The sequence below is a fragment of the Passer montanus genome, unplaced genomic scaffold (assembly GCF_014805655.1).
Source record: "Passer montanus isolate IOZ18808 unplaced genomic scaffold, ASM1480565v1 scaffold41, whole genome shotgun sequence".
In the NCBI taxonomy this organism is placed as follows: domain Eukaryota; kingdom Metazoa; phylum Chordata; class Aves; order Passeriformes; family Passeridae; genus Passer; species Passer montanus.
In genome coordinates, this window is record NW_024368930.1 from 4,920,175 (window position 1) to 4,943,057 (window position 22,883).

General features: G+C 53.0%; 1 protein-coding gene across 5 annotated transcripts; it reads right to left on the reverse strand.

Annotated features, from left to right (window-relative positions):
• Positions 1-4,930: 4,930 nt before the first annotated feature.
• On the reverse strand, positions 4,931-21,986 carry GATA5 (GATA binding protein 5). Of its 5 annotated transcripts, none has more exons than XM_039719408.1 (9): positions 21,911-21,986; positions 18,029-18,077; positions 17,149-17,436; positions 16,312-16,623; positions 13,865-14,031; positions 8,230-8,355; positions 7,220-7,307; positions 6,614-6,738; positions 4,931-5,621 (listed from the first exon to the last, which is right to left on the reverse strand). In XM_039719408.1, the coding sequence occupies exons 3-9, from the start codon at positions 17,354-17,356 to the stop codon at positions 5,466-5,468; spliced, it is 1,182 nt and encodes a 393-aa protein (XP_039575342.1). In that variant the 5' UTR covers positions 17,357-17,436; positions 18,029-18,077; positions 21,911-21,986; the 3' UTR covers positions 4,931-5,465. The 5 variants fall into 5 exon arrangements, with proteins under 5 accessions (XP_039575342.1, XP_039575341.1, XP_039575339.1 ...); XM_039719407.1 differs by lacking the exon at positions 21,911-21,986 and adding an exon at positions 21,350-21,466; XM_039719405.1 differs by lacking the exon at positions 21,911-21,986 and adding an exon at positions 19,151-19,445.
• Between the last annotated feature and the right edge of the window lie 897 nt (positions 21,987-22,883).

Consider the following 22,883-nt stretch of genomic DNA (forward strand, 5'->3'; position numbering starts at 1 on the left):
GGGTAAATGATTAACACCCATTCCACCCTGGCACTCACCTTAGTCCTGCTCATGCACGAGGGGTGGGGTCTCCAGCAGTGTGTCCCAACCCTCTGGCTGAGGCCACAGCACTACAAGGACCTTCAACACCCCTCAGTCAGGGGTCACAGTGAGCTCCTGGGGCTAAATTCTCATCATTTCCTCTCGTTTCATGAGCTGGAGCTGTTCTTTACTGCAAGCAAGGAGGGGGCAGATGGCAGGAATGACACCAACACCTGCAATGACAGTGACACAAGGGCCCTGCTCCTCGTCCTGTCTGTGCCCACTTCTCTTTTCCTCCCAACAGGCTCTCAGGTGGTCCCACAGAAGGGTCAGTCCCATGCCTTTCCCTAGGGAAGGGAAATGTGAGCACAGGTGAAACTGGAGCAAGAGCTGGAAGTTTCTACCAGTGCTTGCTTGGAGCCCTTTGCTTGGTTTGGAGGAAAAATTATAAGAAGCATCTTACTTTGCTGTTTTCTATCCAGTTGTCCCCCCATGTGTGCTTATTTGCACTCATTCCCAATACAAGGGCTTTCAAAGCTTTCCCAGGCATGAAACAACTAGTTTTATACTCAAACCAAGATGGAATCTTCTACTTAGAGGATAAAATTTTCCTACTTCCTGCTGTTTTCTTTTAGGTCATCAGGAAATGCAAATAGCATCCCCTTTTTGAGGCTAATTGTATCTATGGAAGAGTTGCTGAGGAGGATTACCTTGCACCAGCTCAGAAATTGGCCCTGGAAGCAGCTCAGCCTCCAAAATTTTCAAACAGCACAATGATCAAGGTCTGCTGTTGGCCACATTTAACACTGCTGTGGAAATGCTTGCTATAAAATCTTTCTTGAAATTCCAATATTAATGCATTTCCCAATGATGTTAAGGAGAGCCTGCAACAACAGAGGAAAGGCTGGCAAACCCCAGCAGTCCCAGGGCATCAGAAGACTGTAGGTGAAGATGCTTTTTGCCAAGTTTGACCATAAAAACTGCCCAAAACTTCTCCCCATCCTTCTTCTTAGCACCTGCTGTATCCCTGACACGTTACCTGTGAGGGTGCTCTTGAGTAGAAGTTTTACTCGAACATGGAATTTCTGTTTTTCAGAAAAGACAGCTGGATGAGGAAAAACTCCCTTTAACAAGAGCCTTTCTGGAATGTGCTTCTCAACAAGCTTCCCTTTGAGGAGGGACTTCTTTGAAATAAAATCACTTTGCTGAAGGTGTTATTGCTCGTCATTAAGTGTATTCTATGTAAATTTGATACTGAACAGAAGAAATTCTTGGGGACACCACCTCCTACCAACCCCTGGCCACAAAGCTTTCTCCAGGAAGGACCACCTGATGTGATTAAAGGACTGGTGCTGTTTGTTTTCTTCTTCTATGCATACAATGGTGAGATTGAATATTCAGCTCTGCTCTAGCTGCTGCACAAGTAAATAGCCTGGATATTTAATTACTGCAGCACATTGACCTGGAAAGCAACGTGAGTTTTTTTCCTGGCTGGCACACGACATCAACTTGGCAAAAAATCCCCAAAACATTGGAGAGGAGCGGTGAACCAGTGGACAGGGAATGGGAAGGAACATTAAATTTACCTTTGCGTATCACCTATCACTTCCAGAGAGATAAAAACCAGCAACAGAGAGATAAAAACCCCTTCATTCCCTAGAGCACTGCTGTACCTGGCTTCCACTTTCTTTCCAGGAGAAATCTCTTGGATCCACATAATGCTTCACAGACTTTTCAACCACAGGACCAAGGACAGGAGGTTTGATGTCCCCCATCCCCCAGAACCATGGCGGGGGGTTCCCAGCTGGCACAAAGCAGCCAAACCAGAGACCTGGTGCTCAGCTTCTCCTGGGGGCTGTGTCCCCAAGGCTCGGGCAAGGAACACTCAAACCCCTCACCAGCTGGGTGGTATTTGCAGCTCAGGCAGAGCCCAGAGAGCAGCTGAGCTGCCACACAAGTTGTGCTGAACATTTCTCTGTGCAGCACAGGAAAAATGATGGTTCTGTGCTCCAGCATAAATGACACCCCATTAGGGAGTCTGGGGCTTTGGGGGTCCGGCAGACATGAAACCACAACTTTCCATTTTCCATGCAGAAACCTAAAAGAAACAAACTATTTTTTTTTTTAAGCAGCTGCTTGGGTGAGCAATGATTTTATTGTGCTATTAATATGACCATAAACAAGAACAACATGTGTTTATAGGCTCAAGTGCTTCATTACTCGCTCGCTGACATGGTAGAAATCACCGTGGCATCAGTTTAAAGTGCAAAATGGAGCAAATCATTGTAGCCACGTTGTAAAATCATCTGGGCAGGCAACCTTTGAACAAAGGCAATTGATAGCTCTGAGGCAGCTGTACAACAGCAGTAAACAGAAGAATTGTCCTCAAGCCACCAGGAGACCGGCAGGAGAGCAAATACACCCCATGTCTTGGAAGGGGAGGAAGCACCAAGGGGGCTGAGAAACGTTTGGGAAAGAGAAGTAAAGATTGTTCTCTGAAGGTGACAGAGCTGCTGTTGGCACAGAAAGTGGGCAGATGGATGGAACTAGGAGGGGTGGGACATGCCTGCTCTGGGGGGAGCCCCTGGTCAGCTGTAGGGTCTGGTTGTCCCAGACCTCAGTTTTGCGTCTGATCTCCTCCAACCCTGCAGCCCCAAACATTCAAATTCCTGTGACAAATTGTGTGGGCTGAGCTGGGCTGTGCCACCAGGAGGCTGTGGGAGCAGGATTGAGGATGTGCCCTGAGCTGGGAAGATCCAAACTTTCCCATGGTTTTTGTTCACATCTGCTGGGGCAAATGCTCCTCTTTGCCATGCACTGGGGGGTACAAAGGGACGTGGATCCCCTAGGGAAGGACTTCAAAGTGACAAATGGAGGAAGAATGGCTAAATATTGCATGGATCTCGTGGATGTGGGTCTGCAAGCCTGGGACCTGCACAGGGGTGCTGGCTTCTCTGTGGGTGCAAAGACCTGGAGGGAAGGAATTTCCTCTGTCCCACAGGGCTGGGCAGACACGTTGCCTCTGCCATGAGGAGACCAAGGGACACAAGTCTGCAGGAGGGGCTCCTGCCCTGGGAATGGGAGTGAAAGATTGGAAGACGCTGCCAAGAAGTGAAAAACCGACATTGTGGGTGATGTCACCAGTGAGGGCAGGGAGTGAGCAGGAAGGAAAAATTACACATGTCCCAGTTGTTTCACTTCTTGTCCCTCTGCCTCGTTTCGTCTGTCACCAGCCCCCGGAGCATCCTGACGCTCGGTCGACGGTTACCAACAGGCAATAAATAAAACCTCTGGAGCCACTGGTGTCAACATCTTGGCATTGTTTAGGTCTCCTTGTTTGCCTTTAAAATAACTCTCCTCCTCGGGGTCACACAGATGAAAAAGCGAGGACCCCCTGCCATCATCCATAGAAATCATCCTGCCATGACTTGTGCTGTGCTGCCTTTTTTTTTTCCTGCCTGCAAAGTTTGGGGTTTGGGGAGATGCCTGGGAGCTCTGCTCATTACCCAGGCTCTGCTTCCTCTTGCCAGCCTGTGCCTTGACACGTCACCCTGGGCGCTGGCAGGTCACCTGAGCTCAGGCCACATCACCCATTTCCCTGGCTCCCAGAGGCACACTCGGGGCTGGATTTGGGATGGTGTACCCCGTGCTGCTGGCTTATCTGCTGCCTGGCTGTGCCTGGCTCTGCTGCGGATGTTGGCTGTCTGGGGAGTGGAAAAACAAACGGTGGAGAAGTGGATCCATGGTCAGAGCCTGGCCCTGCAAACATGGGGTGCCAGCACCGGGCCTGGCACTGGAGGGAGGCCATCCCATGGCAGCTTTTGCCTTGGCACTGGAGCTTGGCATCATGCAGGCTGCCAGTGAGGCTCTGGAGGCACAAGAAGTACTCCTCCAAAGACAGTTTCCATCCATGGGCTTTGATAAAAGGGTGGCTTAAACCCTCACCATGCCTGCACAGACCACTGCAGGGCACCAGTGCTCCCCGGTGCCTGGAGCATCTCCTTTCCTCCAGCAAGGGTTGCATGGTGGAAAGCATCATCCTCCCTCCCAGCTGAGTTGTGACTTGATGTCAGATTCACTCTCCCTGATCCTCCTTAGCCTGTTGTTTATAATAAAAATCAAGCGATCCATCTCTTCTGACAAGAGGAAGAGTTGCTCCAGGAAGCCCTGGACAGGTCAACTTCTATATAAAGGAACTATTACTTGACAGTTTCCTGGCCATAAATAGCTGTACAGCGAGGCTGGGGATTTTATTTAGAAATAACAAATAAAGTAGGCCATAAGTAACTTCATGACCTTGCTCCCCCCTCATTTCCCACCCAGCTCTCCCCTTCAGTAGGGTCTATTCCTCATCCCCAGATTCCTTGGGACTTATAGGACCCCCATTTCCCACTTCTGAGATGATACATGAACATGCTGTTGCCAGCTTTTGGAAGTGTGGTGTGGGTTTTGCATCACTGAAGATTTTTTGCTACAGCTCAGCTCCAAGAAATTGTTTTTTACCTGGCCTCCATTAAAATAATAGCAATTTGCTCTGCATGGCTGAAAGCTGGAAATCTTCCACTCAAAACATCCCCAAAACTGGATTCAAACAATTACACCTCCAACACACCCCTTAATTTTCAGTTCCTCAAGCCTTTCTTTCAAATTTTGGATGACTATCTTCTGATTTTCCAATGCTCACACTTGGCAACATCAAAACCAATCAGGAAATACAAAAGAAAAACCCAGCATTTTAGTATTCTTTTATTATTGGGAGGTTTTGACCACTTTTGTCATGTCGTCTGCCTAAAATAATAATAAAAACCTCTTTGTTTGGAGCTGGAAAGGGAAGAGCAGCGTGTTTATTTCATGTATGACTCATCAGCTCAGTGTTGATACGCGAAACGCTTCAGAAGCTAACACTCTATAGAGATGATTGTTTTTAATATAAAACAGTAAAAGTTTAAAACAACCATTGTTTTTTTCCTCTCTCTTTTCTTCCTGTTGTGGCCAATAAAACATAAGGCAGGCCACGTAGCTTACATTTTAATAAAATTAAGTTATTTGGTGCCACGTTATTACAGTCTTTTATTGGAAAGTGGAATAAATTGCACACAGTGGAGTCATAGGAGGGAGAAATCACTGCGAATAAACAGATTCTGGGATGCATTTATTTGCTGGTTTCATCTCAGAGGAGGAAGGCTTTCCCCAGGAAAACGGCGGTTCCGGCCTTGGGGAGGCAGCCCTGGCTCTCTCTGGGGAAGGATGAGTTTTTTGGGGACCTGGTGCCACGGTGGGGTCATCCCAGCCCCATCCAGCTGGCGTTTCCCATGGGCATCCTCCAAGAGAAGCCTGTCCTGTGGCTGTGCTGGACCCGCCGCAGGCCGGGGCAGCTTCTCCTGCTGCCCGTCACACGGCCATAAACGTTGGTCCCGAGGCTTTCTGCTGGGGGCTGGCGGCTCCTAGGCCAGCGCCAGGGCACACCAGGAGTCCTGCCGGAGGGGCACGCTCAGCCCGGGCTGCGGGGCCATGCTGCTGGGGGAGAAGCTGTAGTCCTCGGGCTCGAACTTGAACTCGCCGTGGCCGCCGGCCAGCGCCTCGTCAGACTGGCTCTGTGCCTGCCCCGGGGAGGGAAGCAGAGCGGGGTTAGGAAGGCTGCCATTAGCCACTGGCCTGTTTTTGTAGTGTAGAGGCAGGGCTGGGGTGGATTGTGAACAGGGGGGGTTATCCCTGATGCTAAAATTCCCTTCAGAGCAGTCCGGAGCTGGGCAGGACGGTCCTTGCAAGTAAAATGGCCAGGCAAAGAGGAGGCATCTCAGGGCCCATCTGCATTTATTCATTGATTAAGTATGTCCAGTTTGGAGAGTTTTAGGTGTGCACATATTTTTTCAGAGCACAGCACAAACCAGATTTCTTGGTTTCAAACAAAAACCCCACTCTATGTGGTGTAACCAGTGCTGCACCAGGCCCTTGGCTCTGGGGCTGAGCTTCCTCTGCATACACACATGTCCAGCTCAGGGAGAGCTTAGACTCAGCATAAAGATTGCATTGGGCCACAAAATTTTGATGTGTTGGTGGATTTAGAGCCTTTTTCTTCCTATACCAAGGTGAAATAGCAACTAGGTCCTAAGAAAAGCTTGGGACAGAAGAGGGGCCTCTGACTGCATCACAGCTCTGTGGTCACTGAGCACCTCAGGGCTAAAAGGTACAGGTAACACCTGCCCAGGGTGCCTTTTCTTGGGAACTACAGGGGATTCCACCCTGAGCTGATCTCATTAGCTCAGCAGTGTTGTGTTTTCATGATAGGAGGTGGGAATTAACCTCAGCTCTGCACTGAAGCTCTGCACTGAACTGGACACCCCAGTTCTCCACAGCAGGATGAAAGACCCCATGGCAAGCCAACAGGCTGGAGACCTTTCTACCCACACCATCCTGGGAGTTCATGCTCTCTGCTTTCCTCAGCCTAGGGAGCCCACCAGCTGGTGGCCACAGTGCAATGAATTGATTGCTTCACCTCATCAAGGCCCCCAGGACAGCAGCCATGGAGGTGTGTGGATCTCCCACCCCGGCAGGAGATGGCCCCGTCCCTGTCCCTCTCCCTGTCCCTTACCTGGGACACCGACACGATGGTTTGTCCGGGGTACTGTGAGGTTGTGCTGGGCTCTGACTTTAAAGTGACCGTGCTGTCTGAGGTGGCAATGGAAGAAGGGGAGTTAGTGGCCGAGGTCGTGGATCCTGGAAGACAATTGGAAGAGGGCAGTGAAGCAATGTAGCTGCAAATCTGCTCTTAAAGGAGTTTATATTTTAACAGCGACCATGACATCTCACAGCATGAAAACTCTACTGTTTTCTTTCTAACACACCTGTGTCAGAAAACACTTCATATTAGGCTGTCAATATGCTGATGGAGGAGGAGCAACCCTTTCACAACCTGGCAGTGTTTTGATCCCATTACTCAATTTAGCCCAAATCTGCTCACACATGAGCACTGCTGCACTGGAGCCAGGTGCCCACAGCCCAAAAGAACCACTGAGATTTCCCACTGAGCATCTTCCTATCACACGAGATCTGTGCAGAAATACAGGCCCCAGATCTAACGCAATCACCAAGGAAAAATTCTCATTATTTTCTAATTATCATAATTTCCTGCAGAAGAGGAAACATTGTGAAGTGAACTGTGCTCAAGACCCCAGGATGGAGCATAACAGCACTGTACCTGTTGAGGCTTTGCCTTTGGTAATGTTTTTAGGCTTCCTTTTCCTCGTCTGGATGCTTTCCTTTTTCATGGCCAGAGGTCGTGGTACCTTGACATTCATAAAGTTTGAAATAATTAATATTGTATTTTATTCAGCTCCTTCCCACACGTGTTGCTCTCCTATTTCTGTGCTGTAGCTCATGCAAAGCACCTAAAGTCCTTGTCCTTCACTAAGAGCTATTTTTCTCTGCATCAGGCCTTGGCTGGAAGATATATAAGGCTAACAGCTAAGGCTTTCCCACAAATTTTGTTTTTTCCTTTATTTCCTATTTTTCTTTTCCTGATTTATTGGTGACCTTTGTGACAGGGACCTATTAAATTACCCTGACAGACTGAGAGCCTACAGGCCTCAGAGGGAATGGGCATGAGGTAAAGAGGTTTCAGATTTTATGGAGGGATGGATCTCCTCTTAGGTTGGTGGACATGTCACCAACAGCTCCCATCCTCCGTGGGTAAATTTTATCAGCCAGCCTCCATGTGGGCTCTTCAACCTCCTTCACACATTCTTAACTAGGACACAGAGAAAAAAATATGGTCCTTATCTCAGTCTGGATTTGGGGACCTTCAGCCTCCAGCTGCTGGAGCCTGGTAAGTTTTCATTTCATGGAATCCTAGGATGGTTTGGGTTGGAAGGGATCTTAAAGATCATGTAGTTCCAGCTCCTCTGCCACAGGCGGGGATACCTTCCGCTACCCCAGGCTGCTCCAAGGCCCATCCAGCCTGGCCTTGGACACTTCCAGGGATGGAGCATCCACATCTCTGGGCAAGCTGAGAGCATTCCAGCATGGCCTCAGCCTCACCCTGGAGAACCCCCGCAGACTGAACTTTAAACTCTTCAAGGGGATGGGACTGTGGTACAGCTCTGCTGGGCTCAGCCTAGAGGCTGCTCCTTCCAGAGCTGATCCCCTAGACCTGCTGGGCAGTGCTGGCACATCCCAGAGGGCCCCTCCCGGGGTGACCGTGCTCCTCACCCCGTGGAGCTTCATGTACAAGCCGCAGGCGTTGCAGACGGGCTCGCCCTCGGCGTTCCTTCTCCACAGCGTGGTGTTGGTGGTGTGGCAGTTAGTGCAACAGAGGCCAGCACGTCTCGAGGAAGACTTGAAAACATGCAAACAAACACGTGAGTGCTCACACAGGAGTGATGAGCTGGGAAGTTTCCCTTCATATCAAAATGAAATCTCCAAGTACACCATATTCCCGGAAAACGCGAAACACGCAAGAGCCAAATTCAGATGAAAGAAATTACATTCAAATGAGATCACTCTGATTTGCAAGCGTTTGTTTGGTTTGGGTTTTTTAAATTCATTTTTGTTTGGAGGGGTTTTTTGGGATTGTTTTTTTGTTGTCGTTGTTTGTTTGGGTTTTTTTTGAGATTGATAAACCTGGAAAATATCCTTGCAACTTATTTCACCAACTTCCAACAAATCTGCTGGAAGTGCTCAGGACTCAGAGCATAGAGAACTTCCCTCCAGGACATCCACTCAGATGGAGAAAGAGATGGAAAATGCCATGCTTTAGATGCATGGAGAAAACTCATGCTTTGAGTGAACTCTTCTGTTTTCCCGCACTCAGAACTACCACTAAAGTTAGAAACATCCCAATTAATCTCTGGGTTATGACAAGTGGAATCAGTTGGCTGAACTGAGCAGAACCAAACTGAACTGGTCCATGATGAGACCTGGGAGGTTATTCTTCAAGTCTCACAGATAATCTGTTCTCTTACAGGCTGTAGAAACACCCTGCAGATGTTAATTGACGACATATTTTGTGAGTGCAGTGATTGCTGGCTCTTAAGCATTAATAATTCCAAATGGAAAAGGAAAATATTCTGGCAGAAGCAGCAAACTAATTTCTGACAGGTTCCCTCCAAGGCGCTGGAAAATTCACATCTCTCTTTATATAGACTTGTCAGCTCAATAGGCATTTCATTGGAGAGCCTTTTAACACCAGGTATTGAAACTATTTTAATAAAAGTCCTCAATAAGTGTAAGATACCTCTGGCATAAGTAATATCTCCGGCTCTCTATATTCAGGTGTCTAAATATGTTCTTCAGCCACCAGAAAAATAGTTTTGAATCCGCTCAAAGGCAGACAAAAGGTGATGGAGGCAATAAAGAACACCCTGTTTGTTTATTTTTCCATCATTGCTTGATATCCTGACTGAGCAATATAACGAATGAGGTGGGAAGAGGGGGATTAAAAATGAAAAGTTTTAACAAGGCTAGCAGTCAAATAAAGATCAGCTTTGAATTTCAAGAGGCACAAGTGACATGCCCTAGGTTTGATTCCCTCGTTGCTCAGCAAAGAGGTCTCAGCAACAATTTGCAAATAACGACACCACTTTGGGAATTATTCAGCTTGCAAGAAATAACCAGGCAAAAACAATAATACCCCAAAGCGTGAGCTGACAAGCCTGGCACAGAGGATGAGACAGCAACCTTTGGCCCTGACATGGTGTCATAGCAAGATCCTGGGGCAGCTACACCGTGCCCTTTAGAGCCTTTCAGCTGCCAGGGCTGTGCTGCTCTTCCCTGCGAGCAGGACGGACCCCGGCTCCCATGGGAGCAGAGGGAGGTGCTGAGCACCTGAAGGATGCAAGGATTCTAAAGTCCAACTCCTGCTGTGGGCACGGAGGGGAATTTGGAGCCACTCAGCCCTGGGATTACTGCCTGCTGTAATCTGTCCTCGCCTGCAGATGGGGGAAGACCAGTGCAAAGCCCTTTGGAAAGTCTCAAATTTTCTGGGCCACCACAGGTCCCGGTGAGGGAGGGGCACGCTCTCCCCGTTTCACAGAATGCTCTGTTGGCAGCTTGCAGATGAGGTGACAATGAGACCTGTGGCTCTGGTGGCCCAAAGGCAATGCCAGCCCTGCCAGAGCTCTGCCCACCCTGGCAGCACTGCGTCACAACCTGCCCGTGGCCTTCCTGCAGGGACAGTGACAAGTGCCCTCCATGCATCCTGAACGTCACCCTGCAGGCTGGCTCCTCCTCACACAGCCAGGGAGAGGAGAAACCATCCTGCATCACCAATATCACAATTTAAACCTCAGAAACCCCGTGAGAACCTGCACCACAACCTGCCAGCTTAGCAAGAGACAGTCAAGGCTACCATTGCTCACTGAAGGACGAGGGCACAATACATTATTGCTGGTTTCCCAGCAATTCTCTTGAAAGAAAATGCATTTCTGCCTGCCTCCACCCCATTGCCTTTGTACCATTCTGACCTTGTTAGGAAGTTGTTGACTTCAACATTGTGCTCAGTGTTTATTTATACAAATGCACCATACACTCAAACAAAAACTCTTCACAGACCTGGCTTGACAGCCAAGTGCTGCTGATAAGCTCAAGGAATGGTGAGTTGGTGCCTATTGAATTAACTGTGTGTGAGAGCTGCTTGGAGAGCCCAAAAAATTCAAAGCCAGCAGGGAAGGTCCTTCTGAGGGAGACCAAGCTGTCAGGGACTTTGCTTCACCTCCTTTTCAAACATGGAAAAGAAACCACCAGGTTCACAAGAAAAAAAAAAAAAAGGAACTGAAGCCTCAGATTTAATCAATGTTTTTGTGCCCCCATTTCCAACAGATTCGAGGGGACCTGTGGTTTACAGGAAAGCAAAGTGTGCTGAGATATCTGGGCTCAACTCCTGAAAGTGGGGAACCCAGAGGCTGAGAGGCAAAGGCAGCAGCATCCTCTGAGATTTGCCTTTTTTACTGCAGCTCTGGGCAAGCCTGTGCCTCGGGGGATGAGGGAGCAGTGAGAACTGAGGGGCAGAAGAAAACCAAGGCAAACAGCGTAGGATGGCTCTAGGATCCTGTCAGACTGTGCCAGGGCTGTGGTGCACCTCATCCCACCTTCCCCTAAGGTGTCACCAAGCCCACTGTGCATTCCAAACCACAAAAAAGGCTGAAAAAATTCCTCCTGGGCTGAGGTGGAAAAAGTATTCTGTGAGCCACGCAGGAAGAATTCAGCTCCAGGTTAGTCCTTCAGCTCTGGGTGGTGTGGGAGCTGCTGGGCACAGGACAAATGCTGCTGAGCTGCATCTGCCCCCCATGCCCCACTGGGCAGAGCAAACCTCTCCTAACAGGGGAATTGCCTTCACCTTCACCAGCTGCTCCTGGTTTTAAAGGTGATCTGGATCATCAGACTAGGTCCAACATATCATTTTGTGAACCACAGCAAGAAACTTTGGCTAGAAAAGGTCCTGCCTAAAATAAAGTGTTGCCTCCATCCTCCTCTAACACAAACCCTTTCTGCTGAGAGCCATAGCCTTTTAAACCACAGGGCTGGAGCAGAGTGGCTGTCCCTGCTGCGTAGAGGATGTTGCCCTTATCTCAAAAAGAAAAAGAAACAAAAAATGAAGTGGAAACTACATAACTGCTGCTCTCCCCCTCCGGTGCAGGAGCAGGCTGAGCTGAGGACATCATTCCCCCAGTGTTATCTGGGCCATGCTGTGTCCTCTTCTGGGGACTTTGCTTTGTGAAAGCAGAAGTCAGGATAACTCCCAGAGCAGTGTCTACGCAAAGAACAAAGGTCGTAACGTAAAGGATGAAAGCAACTTTTTTTTTCCTGTGTCTGCATTTCATTGCAACGAGAAAATGGATTTCACTGTTTCTACAGCCATAGAGTCACTGCATTCACTGCTCTGCTCCCAGAGCTGGCACCCTCTTGCCCATCACCAGTAGGTCCCTCTTCTTCCAAAAGGGCAGAACTCGCTGCAGAAGACATTTCACATCCTCGGGAAAACCCGAGGTTTCAAAATGTCAGAACGGAAAGTCAAAATTGCAGCCCCTTTTCTAATCCATAAACCAAAATCCCCTCAAGTATTTCAACCCTAGCAAAATGCTTCCCCTGAACAAGAATCAGCTCCTTCATTTAAGCTTTATCATTGTTGCATTTATTGCCAAAATAATAAAAAAGTTTGGAAGTACTTTGGTAATTCCCAACTATATTTGCTCATCGCTGGGAAATGGTCTTAATTCTGCAAACAAGCGTTTTCTATCAGAAAACTTTGTTGAAATGTTTGTTGAAATGCCTGATGGGTGCTATAAATGAGGCTCAGGCAGGGGCAGGCAATGCACGGCTGTGTCTCTTCCCATGTGCTGAAATAAAATATGGAATAGCAGCGAGATGTCTCCAATTCCCTCAGGGAAAATCTGCTCAAAAATCCCCTAGAATTTCATCCAGCGACACATTTGGATGGCAGTCTGAAATGCAGAGTTGGGTTTGAGCTGGTCTGCACCTCCCTGTATGCACGGGTCGTGTTTGCCCTGAAGAAATCAGCAGCACAACTCTGAGATTTGCAGCACAGCAGCGAGCGGGATTCAGATTTAATGTCACCACATTTAAGGAGACAGAAGGGTTTTGGAGAGACAGGCAAATCCTGCTGGATAATACTGAATGTTACACAAAAATGCCTTGACTTTAATGTGATGAACAAAACAGGGGTATTTTCCATGGAGCTACTACTCATTTCATTGTGCAAATCCAGAGTTACATTTCCGAGGGTCGGAATAAGAATGAAACATCTTGCTCAATCTCAACTTTTTTCCTGACTGATTTTCATACACAGGATCTTGTCACTTTTGGGTTATTGCTAATAATTTGTTTTGCAATATCAAAAAATAACTGCAGGAATACACCCCTAGTGAAAGCCCAAGGAGCTCCCAGCTGTTCCCCAGAACAGTTCCAACAAACATCCTGTTTGTAATGACGGCGTCTGATGACAAGCTCTAAAACCAAAACTGTTACCACCAAATTTAAACATCCCAAAGCGACTCCACAAAAAAAAATAAAAAAGGATGTGCCTTTCCTCTCTCACCACAGGATCCCAATTGGAGGAAGCCCAATACCACATTGACAGAGGGAATTAATGCTTTAACCAGCAGGGAAACTGGGAACTGCCAAACCCCAAGTTTTCCCTTTAGGCAGGAGGGTGAAGGCAGCGGGGAGCAGGGCCCCATCCTGCTCCCATTGTGAGCAGCCACAAAAAACCCACTGGGCCAGCTCGGGACCAGCCCTGCCCCCTGTTCAACTGCTCTGCCTAGACTGTGTCTGCCTGCATGGAGAACTAGGAAATAATAATAATAGCAATAATAACGATAATAGCAATAATGGTAATAGTAATAGCAATGGTAATAATAATAGTAATAGTAATGGTAATAGTAATAGTAGTAATAGTAATAATAATAGTAATAGTAGTAGTAGTAGTAATAATAATAATAATAATAATAATAATATAGAATACAAAGCAAAACATCCACTGCAGGAACAGAGCTAGGGGAAGCCTGCAGGGTCCCGACCACAGAGTGATTGTTCCTGCTTGGCTCTGGTGCCACCCTGGGACCCCTCCAGTGCCTTCAGCCCTGTCTCCACTGCCCACCACTCATGCCAGGCAGAAATCCCTCTGCCTTCATCCCACTCCCCCTGACCCCAGCGGGTTCTGTGCTGCAACACGAGTGTCCTGGCATTTAATCTGTGCGGGGACAGGGGGTCAAACAGAGCCTAACACAAGTACAGAGACCCCAACAGCCACGGTGGCAGCCCCCCAGCCCCTGCCCTCCAGCCAGCCCCGGCTGGAGCAGGGGATCCCGGCGCGGTCTCCCTCTCTTACCAGCCTCTTCTGCGGCTTGAGCGGCCGGTTGATGCCGTTCATTTTGTGGTAGAGCCCGCAGGCGTTGCACAGGTAGTGCCCGGTGCCGTCCTTCCTCCAGAGCGGGGTGGACATGGCTCCGCAGTTCACGCATTCCCGGCCGTCCCCGGGGAACTCCTCCAGGTACTCTGGAACAAACAGCGGCGGTGCGAGGGTCAGGAGCCATCCCCAGCGCTCGGGATGGCCCCGGGGACGCAGCGGGAAAAGGTCTCCAATCCTCTGTGCCCCAATACTAGGGGAAATCCCTGTCCTGTCCGCTTTTACCTCCACCCTAAGAGTGTGACCCAAACCTTTTATTTCCTCCACACCTTAAACTTTTATTATTTTGTCCAAAGACCGCCTATTCCCCCATTCCTTCCCCGAAAGGCACTGGACGGGGCTGGGGGCTCCTTGGGTTGGGGAGGCGCAGGGTCATCAGCGGGACAGTGCGATGTTATCCCGGGGTGCAAAAATAAATGGGAGACGGGGCAAAATGGGGCGACTTTCCTGATTTCCATCACGAAACACACCCAGCCTCTGGCCGGGGGGGCGGCCCGGCCGGGGAAAGCTCTGAGCTGCCTGCCGAGAGATGCCGGGCTGGCAGCCGCGGGCATCCCGGGCTCCCCAGGAGAGCATCACCGCCTGCCCGCGGTGCCAGTTCCTGCTAGAGAGGCTCTTCCTCACTTTTTCGGGGAAAAAAAAGTCCAGGGAAGGAGCCGCAGAGCACCGTCCGCGGTCCATCCCTGCCCCGAGCACGGCTCAGCGGCAAACGAAGCGAAACGGAGCGAAATTGGGACAGCTCTCAATCGAGAATCGGTCCTTTTGTTCCGACCGCTTTTTTCCCCCTCTTTTTAAAAAGGAACTTATTATTCTTGTCCTTTTCTTTAGAGGAAATATATATTTTAAATTCTTTTAAAAAAATCTTCGATCGGATTAATAATGATGCAATGGAAAAAAAAAGGAAAAAGAGCAAAACTTTTTAAAAGGAGGGAAATGGAAAATAGAAATAACGCGTAAAGAGAAAAGGTAAAAAAAATATTGCAGTAATTAACTGAATTAAAAAAAAACGGGGGGCGGGGGGGAAAGAAGAATAGTTTAGGCTACTTGAGAGAGTTTACACTATTCAAGAGCAAAAATAAACGGCAGAGAGGACGGCAGCCGCTATCCTGGATCCTAAAGCACCGAATTCAAAGTGCTGAAAAGATTTCGGACGCATCCACTCCCTGAGCAGGACGATCTTTTCCCGCACAATGCAAAGGATTTTCACAAAGAGAAAACCCTGGAAGAAACCGCTGCCCAGCACCTCCGGCGTGGCAGGAAAAGCCGAGCCGGGGAGGGAGCTCGGTGGGGAGGGGGCTGCTGCCCTGCTCTAACTTTGTTCTTGGGGTGAAGATAAGATAATTCGGTTCACCGCAGTAAAGATGATAACGCGGCTGAGATCTTGAAGTGGCTTTTAAAGGACTTTGCAAACCACAGCCGGAGGAGGCTGGTGGAGTGCCCCGGGGTTATAAACCCCGCGCACGAAGAGTCCTGTTAAATCAAGCCCGAAACTTTATTTGCTCAGAGCTTGGTTTAAGGGGATTCTCGGTGAGGGCGCAAAGGAATTGAAGTTTATTGTTCAACGCCTGAGCGCCTTTCGGTGTCTCCCCAAAGGCCGCAGAGCAATGCAGCTGCGGACCTGTTTGGGCGAAGGCAAATGAGGAGACCGAGAGTCTGTTCAAATATAAACTAATTTACCACAATAAATTACTTAAAAGGGAGGGAGCTATAAATCTGCCCCGCTAATTTAAACACAAGGGTAAGTATTGAAGCACAGGCACAAAGTCGATATTGTGGGAAGGAGATATCGCGGGGGTGGCGGTGGGGTGGGGAGGGAAGGAGTTGAACGGCCTCTGCTTCTCCGTCCTGCGGGGGAATTGCTCTGCTTTGAAACGTGGTCTTTGCCCTTCTTGTCACACACGCACCCCCCTCCCTTGTCCCACCTCTGTCCGGGGTCAGCCGCACATATCCCATTCCCGGACCATCTCCCCATCCCTGGATAAAATCACCCTCTCCTCTCCCGTCGGGAATGCCAGCGGGACAGCTCATCCCGGGGCCGGGCCACCGACACGGAGAGGGGATGAGGGTGGGATCGGGATGGGATATGGGGTAAGGAACTGGGATGGGGTGTGTGATTGGGATGGGGTATAGGATTGGGATAGGGTGTAGGATTGGGATGGGATGTAGGATTGGGATAGGGTATAGGATTGGGATGGGTTATGGGACTGGGATGAGGTATGGGATTGGGATGGGGTGTAGGATTGGGATGGGGTGTGTGATTGGGATGGGGTATAGGATTGGGATGGGGTATAGGATTGGGACGGGATATGGGATGGGGATGGCTCCCACCCAGCACCCCGAGACGTCGCTGAAGGGCGGCGGCCACCTACCGAAAGTGGACCTGCGGCCGGGCAAGGCCGCCTGCCTCGTCTGCAGGCTGTGCAGCACGCTGCTCTCAAAGTGTCCGGCCGTCCAGGAAGGCGGTATCTCGGGGGTCACGTAGGCGGGGTAGGGGCTGGAGTAGGACCCGTTAACGGAGCGCACCAAGGCGTTGCCGTACTGCTCCCGGCCCCCGCCGCCCAGCAGCAGGGGCCCCTGGTAGGCGCCGTCGCGGCCCGAGGGGCTGCTGCCCGGCGGGCTGTGCGAGTACGAGAAGCCCGACGGAGGGTGGGGGCTGCCGGCGTTGAAAGCTGCGGCCTCGCCTGGGATGGGGTATAGGATTGGGATAGGGTGTAGGATTGGGATGGGATGTAGGATTGGGATAGGGTATAGGATTGGGATGGGTTATGGGACTGGGATGAGGTATGGGATTGGGATGGGGTGTAGGATTGGGACGGGATATGGGATGGGGATGGGGATGGGGATGGCTCCCACCGAGCACCCCGAGACGTCGCTGAAGGGCGGCGGCCACCTACCGAAAGTGGACCTGCGGCCGGGCAAGGCCGCCTGCCTCGTCTGCAGGCTGTGCAGCACGCTGCTCTCAAAGTGTCCGGCCGTCCAGGAAGGCGGTATCTCGGGGGTCACGTAGGCGGGGTAGGGGCTGGAGTAGGACCCGTTAACGGAGCGCACCAAGGCGTTGCCGTACTGCTCCCGGCCCCCGCCGCCCAGCAGCAGGGGCCCCTGGTAGGCGCCGTCGCGGCCCGAGGGGCTGCTGCCCGGCGGGCTGTGCGAGTACGAGAAGCCCGACGGAGGGTGGGGGCTGCCGGCGTTGAAAGCTGCGGCCTCGCCGCCGCTCTGCCCCCAGCCCGGGGCGTTGCCGAGGTGGCTCTGGTGCGGCTCGCAGCCTTGCAGGTAGGGCAGCGTCTGCAGGACGGAGGGCACCCGGGTGGTGGGCACGTAGACGGGCGAGCCGGCCGACGAGTGGAGGAAGTTGCTGGAGTCGTGGGAATAAGCCGACTGGCCATGGTTGGGGGTGAGGGCCAGACCCTGATACATGTTCCGTCCTCGGCGGCGGCGGCTGCTCAGGGCCCGGCCGGCTGCGGCCCGGCGGTGCCCAGGGGCTCACTCACAGGAACCTGCAGGAGAAGCGAGAGCAGCGGGCTGAGACCCCGCACACACCGGGCACCCGACGGCCTTTCCCCCGCCGAAAACGCCTCTCCCCTGCCTCAAGCAGGGGCTGAAATTTGTAATTTTTTCCCCGCTTTGTTTTGTTTTCCTTTAAACTTTCCTCTGAGCCACGGAGAGGAATAACCTCCTTGGAACGGGCAGCGATCCCTCCGGCACCTTCACCCTCCCCGCCGCCCGCCTGGGCACCTCCAACGAGCCGGAAAAACACTCCAACAATTAAATTTTTTTCCCAATAATATTTCCCTTCCCGTCCTTTTTTTTTTTTTTTCTTTCCCCAAAGCAGGCCCTGGAGCGCAGCTCGGGGCCTTGTTGGCGAGACCGCGGCCGCTGCGGCCCCTGGGGCTCCCTGGGGGAGCGGGGTCCCGGCGGATCTGGGCAGAGATCCAGGATCGGGAGCATCCCCGTTGTCCCCCAGCCACCAGCGCTGCCGCTTTCCTGTTAAAAAGCGCAGTATTCCTCCGGCAGGCCTCTCCGTGCGGACGGAGGGCTGCAGCCCCGAACCCCGCTAGAGCATCCCGCTCCTCCCGCACAGGTACTCACATGGCAGCGTGCCGACAGCGGAGCCGGGCATGGCCGTGGGGGCATGGAGCTGCGCTCAGACCATCCAGGGAAATCCCAGCAACACAAAAGTAATAATTAAAAAAAAAAAATACAATGAAGTTCACGAGGGAAGCAGGATAAAAAAAACCACCAAACCAGCAGGACCCCCTGGAAGAGAGGGGCTGCCCTCCCCCCGCTGTCGCCTCCCGGTGTCCCGCGGGTGCGTCCCTGGCTGCGCCCGGCGGGGAAGTGGCGGCTCTGGCCCTGGCTCCGGCTCTTTAGGCGGCCCCGGTGCGGGCCGGCCCACGTGACGGCCGGCGGGGCAGCCCCGGTCCCGGCCGGGATTGGGCGCCTCCCGGCAGGGGGGGACGGGACAAGTCCCGGCGGCTCCGCTGCCGGCGGGGGGGACGCGCCCGCAGCCTCCCCCTGGCGCGGGGCCGGGCGGAGCGGGGGCAGGATGCGGCCCCCGGAGCGCCCCGGGCCCGCCGCGGGCTCGAGGGGTCCGCCCGCCCCCGGGGAGGGCTGGGGGGTGGCTCCCTCCTTTGCCGGCTGCGTTTTTGGGGTTCGCTCCCACACCCCATCTGGAGGTGATGTCCCCCCCGCCCCCGGGACGCACCGAAAACTTCCCGGCGGGGATCTGCTAGCCGAGGGTGAGAGCGGGTGGTTTTCTGCTCCGAGCGAGCGCTCCGGTTCTGTTTCGACACAAACCCCATCCTTACGGGGAAGGGGCGTCTCAGCCTGCCCCCGGCCCGCCCTGACTTTCTCAAGCGGCCCGCGGGCCCGCCGAGGATGCGGCGATGCTGGCAGCCCGCCCGTCCCGGCTCAGCGCGGCTTTGCCACGTTCGGACAGCAGCTCCGGCCCCGCGCCGTCCCGTCGGGGCTGCTCCGCTTCCCGGGGCTCTGCTCTTCCCGGGGGAAGCAGCCGAGAGAAGGGTGCTCCTCCCTGCAGACCCCTGGCCGGGTCGCTCTGCCCTGGGACAAAAAAACCCTCTCCCTGTTGCTCCTTGGGGAAAACAAAAACTCTCTCCCAGTTGTTCCTCGGGGACAAAAAACCCCCTCTCCCCGTTGTTCTCCGTCGGCGCTCAGAGGGGAAGGAGCTCTTAGTCCCAGCAGCCCTCTTACCCCGGGTAATTCAGCCGATTTAACTCTCCTCCGGTACCGGCCAGCGAGGAAATAATCCCATCGTTACCGGGATTTGTTCCCCGGAATTACTGCGCTTTTGCACAAAGTCGCCGTGCCTCTATCTCCTCCCCAGAGAAACAGGGAAAAAAAACTCGGCCAATCTCGCCCGCCGCTCGCTCCATCCCCAGACAGAATTTTGTCACCCGCAGGCCTCTGCCGAGTGGATCGGGCCCCGCTCGGCCCCGGGAGCCCTCCGGTAACGCTGCCCGCCCCTGGGTCCCGGCGCCCGGGGGAGCCCGTCCAGCCTCGCCTCCGCAGGGAGCAGCGCTGCGGGAAGGGTGGGAAATTTCAGCTCCAAAATAAACTGGTGCAGGAATGCCAGCTATTTCCCTCGGAATAATGCAATGCAACTGGCTGGAGATGTATTTATTTGCTCGCGAAAGCGGCCGTTCACGGCTCGCAGGGTATCCCTGAGTCCCTGTGCCCGCAGAGCAAAAGGAGGAAACAAAACCAAAACAACTAATTCCCCCCAAAGAAACAAAGAAAAAACAAACCAGAATTTTTAAAAGGAGAAAAATAAGGGAGGGAAAATGATATTTTTTAAAAGTCAGAAAAATAAATTTTTTAAAATGTGAAAATGCTATAGAAAAAGAAAATTAAAACCCGGGAAGCCCCAGCCCCGCGGCGGCACGGATAAACCGTACCTACAGAAAACCAGCCCCAAACCCTTCCTTGCTGTGGCTGAGCCACCGCTGGAGCTTTCTTCGTTTCGTTTCGCGTGGGTTTCCAGTTTTCAAAATTTCAAGATGTTACTTAACTGTAATTTATTATATATAATTTTTTTAAAATACGTACGAATTGCCCTCTCCGATCGCTTCAGGCGTTCAAATAAATGTGAAAACGTTGAAATAAAAGAGGCGCTGCTAAATTCGGAGGGATGTACCCGGTGAGGAAACCACCGTGCGCGAAAACCTGCCCGCGGACCTGTGGCGTGTCTGTGGTCAGATCCATCCAGCTGTTGGGGTTTTCTGTTTAATACATATTTTTTTAACTAGTTTTTCAACGCAGTTTCTCCTCCGGTGCTGTCGGGGCTGCCGAGGCCGCGGCGGGTCCAAGGAGCGGCTCCTCCCGCGGCCGCGCCAGCAGCGCCCGCGGGCGCGGAGCGGCTCTGGGCAGGTGCTGCGACACTGAAAGTTCCAGCACCGCATCCCAGTCCCGCTGGGCACCGGGACGTGCTGGTGTCGCCCACGCGTGAGGACTGCGTGTGGCGTGGGTATGGGATATTTGTAGGATTTTGGGTAAAGGGGGCACTCAGGGGGCCCGGGGGTCCTTCCCTGTGAGGAAGGCCCGGGTGGGCGATGCTCTGTGTGAAGTGCGAGGGAAGGTGCCAGCGTGGCGGCGGTGGCAGCGGCGATGCCCTGTCCGCAGCCCTCGCACCGGGGAAGTCACCCCGGGCTGGGGGACACGGGGACACCGGGGCTCTCCCGGGGCTCGCTGCCCCACCCGGGACACCCCGATGTGGCGGCCGCACACCGCTGCCGAGCTCACGGAGAGGACTGGATACAAAAACCGTAACACAGCACGGGTGAGGGTGGTGCCCGGCAGCCCCGGTCCCTCTCCGCCATCCCCGTTGCGAGGTGGCACAGCGGGAATGCCTCTCGGGACAGGGACCCCGGCGGTGCCTGCCGAGCCCTGAGCCCTTGCCGGGCCCACGGTCCGTTCGACGGGCTGAGCCCGACCCGGCTCCGCTCTTCCCGGGGGCTCGACCACTTATTTTGAGGGGTTTGGAAAAGGACCGACCTCTTCCTAAAGGCTCCCCGTACCCCCTCACCGCCCGTCCAGGCACAGCTTGACTCCGGCTGAACTCCAGAGGGACCGGTGCGGCTCGACACGGCCCCGAGGGAGCCCTGACCCCTCCAGGTGAGGCTCCCCCGGGCCGGGACAGACTGCCCGGCGCCCCGGCCCCTCGGCCCTAATCCTGCTCCGGCTGATTTGTGAGTCCTGCGCGGGCAGGACGCGTGGGAGCGTCCTGCGCCGTCCCGGAGGGGGCTTTTAGCTCCCCCTTCCCCCACGGAAAAGCCAAGGGGAAAAAAAAAATAAAAGAAAAGACAAGTGGAGAGAGAAGGGCAGAAACGTCCCCGCTCCTGCTGCACCGGGCAGGGCAGCCGGGCTCAGCCCGAGCGTGGAAACTTCGGTTACCTTTCCCCTCAGTGCGCCTGGAGGCGACAATTAATGATGTCCCCTTTCCTTCCTCTGCTTCCTCCGGGCTGCAGCATCCTCCCCCGGGGCTCGGAGGTGTTTCGCAGCCCCCCGCCCTCGGGGATGCCGGGCAGGGTGATGAGCTCCGAACGGAGCCGAGGCGGTGACCGCGCCGGGCTCTGCCCGCGACCCCCCGCCCCCGGCACCGGCCCCTCCGATCCCCCCGTGCCGAGCCACCCGCTGTAAAGGGAAATCCTTTGAGTATTTCAGTCCTTCAGCCCCGATGGGTGACATCGGGCTGCTCCCCGGCTCTGCTCCCAGTTCCCAAACCAAGCACAAAATGCTCGGGGCCACAGGAGCTGCTTCCCCTGCCCGTGAATGAGGGAGATGGGCAGGAGGGCACCAGCAGGGCCTGCATCTCCTGCATCCCCTGGTGTCCATTGCCGACACATTCCCAAGTCCACATTCCCAGGTCTGTATCCCTTCATTCTACCCCCAGCCCTCTCCTACCCACTCCCCAAGGGACGGGCTGGTCCCTGCCCAGGGACAAAGCTCAGGTACCTCCTGCAGCTGAGGCCAGGCTGATTCCAAAGGCAGGGCTGTGATGGACACGGCCAGGGCTGGGGGAGATCCTGTGCAGAGAGAGGCTGTGGGCAAGGACTGAGCTGGCCCAGCTCAGCCAGGCAGGGACAGACGGGTTTTGTGCCTGGAAGAGTAAGGGGATGCCAGAGGTCTGTGTCTCAAAAGGGTTAAATAAACAGCAGGGACTGCCAAAAATATTTATCTCCTGTTAAATGCATGTGGCTGTGGCTATCAGCAAGGGGGGCTGTGATAGAGGTGGGGGAAAGTATTTGATTTTTCCCCCTCTTGCACTGAGATCCTGTTTTCTTCCTTAGCCCACAAGGATTTCACTGGCATGGGAAATAGAAGGTGTCCTGCAGAGGTTGTTGTTTGCTGTCCCCTACAGATCCTTTGTACTGGGATGCTTCAGTCTCAGCCATTCCTCCAGCCTCTCACCAGCCAAAAATGGCTACACAAATCAGCCCTTTTTGTACAATATTTAAAGTGTACAAAATGCCAGCCGCTACGTGTGACCCCCTCAGATGGGTAATTTGTACCTCCTAAAAATGCTTGCGTGATTTGGACCTAAATTCTTTAAAATTCATTTTCCTTCCAGGTGGATTTAGCAGAAACTCCAAGTTGCAGAGCAGTCAGGAAATCCTCAGGCTGACATGGCAGGCCCAGTGAGCACAGGAATACCCTGTGAGGGACAGACCACATAATTTTTTTTTGCAGATGGCCAAACTGCTTTCCACGTTTGCTTTATGCAGGGGGCTCTGGGGGCTTTAACTTTGCCCAAAGAACAAGGACTTCCAGCCCAAGGGGGATACACAGACCTAGGAGGGCTCAGCATCTTGCAGGGGTGAGGGTCTGACCTCGGGACGTTCTCCAGGAGTTGTGCCATGGGTGGGAGCAGCGGGTGACTCAGGACCCAGCCATGTGGGCACACTGGGGGACGCCATGGGTGAACATT

Coding starts and splice junctions, on each gene's coding strand:
- GATA5 (XM_039719408.1), bottom strand. CDS start 17,356: ATGTATCAGGGTCTGGCCCTCACCCCCAACCATGGCCAGTCGGCTTAT. Junction 14,032..16,311: donor CGGCCGCAGGTCCACTTTCG/GTAGGTGGCCGC, acceptor TGTTTGTTCCAG/AGTACCTGGAGGAGTTCCCC. Junction 5,622..6,613: donor CCATCGTGTCGGTGTCCCAG/GTAAGGGACAGG, acceptor TCCCCGGGGCAG/GCACAGAGCCAGTCTGACGA.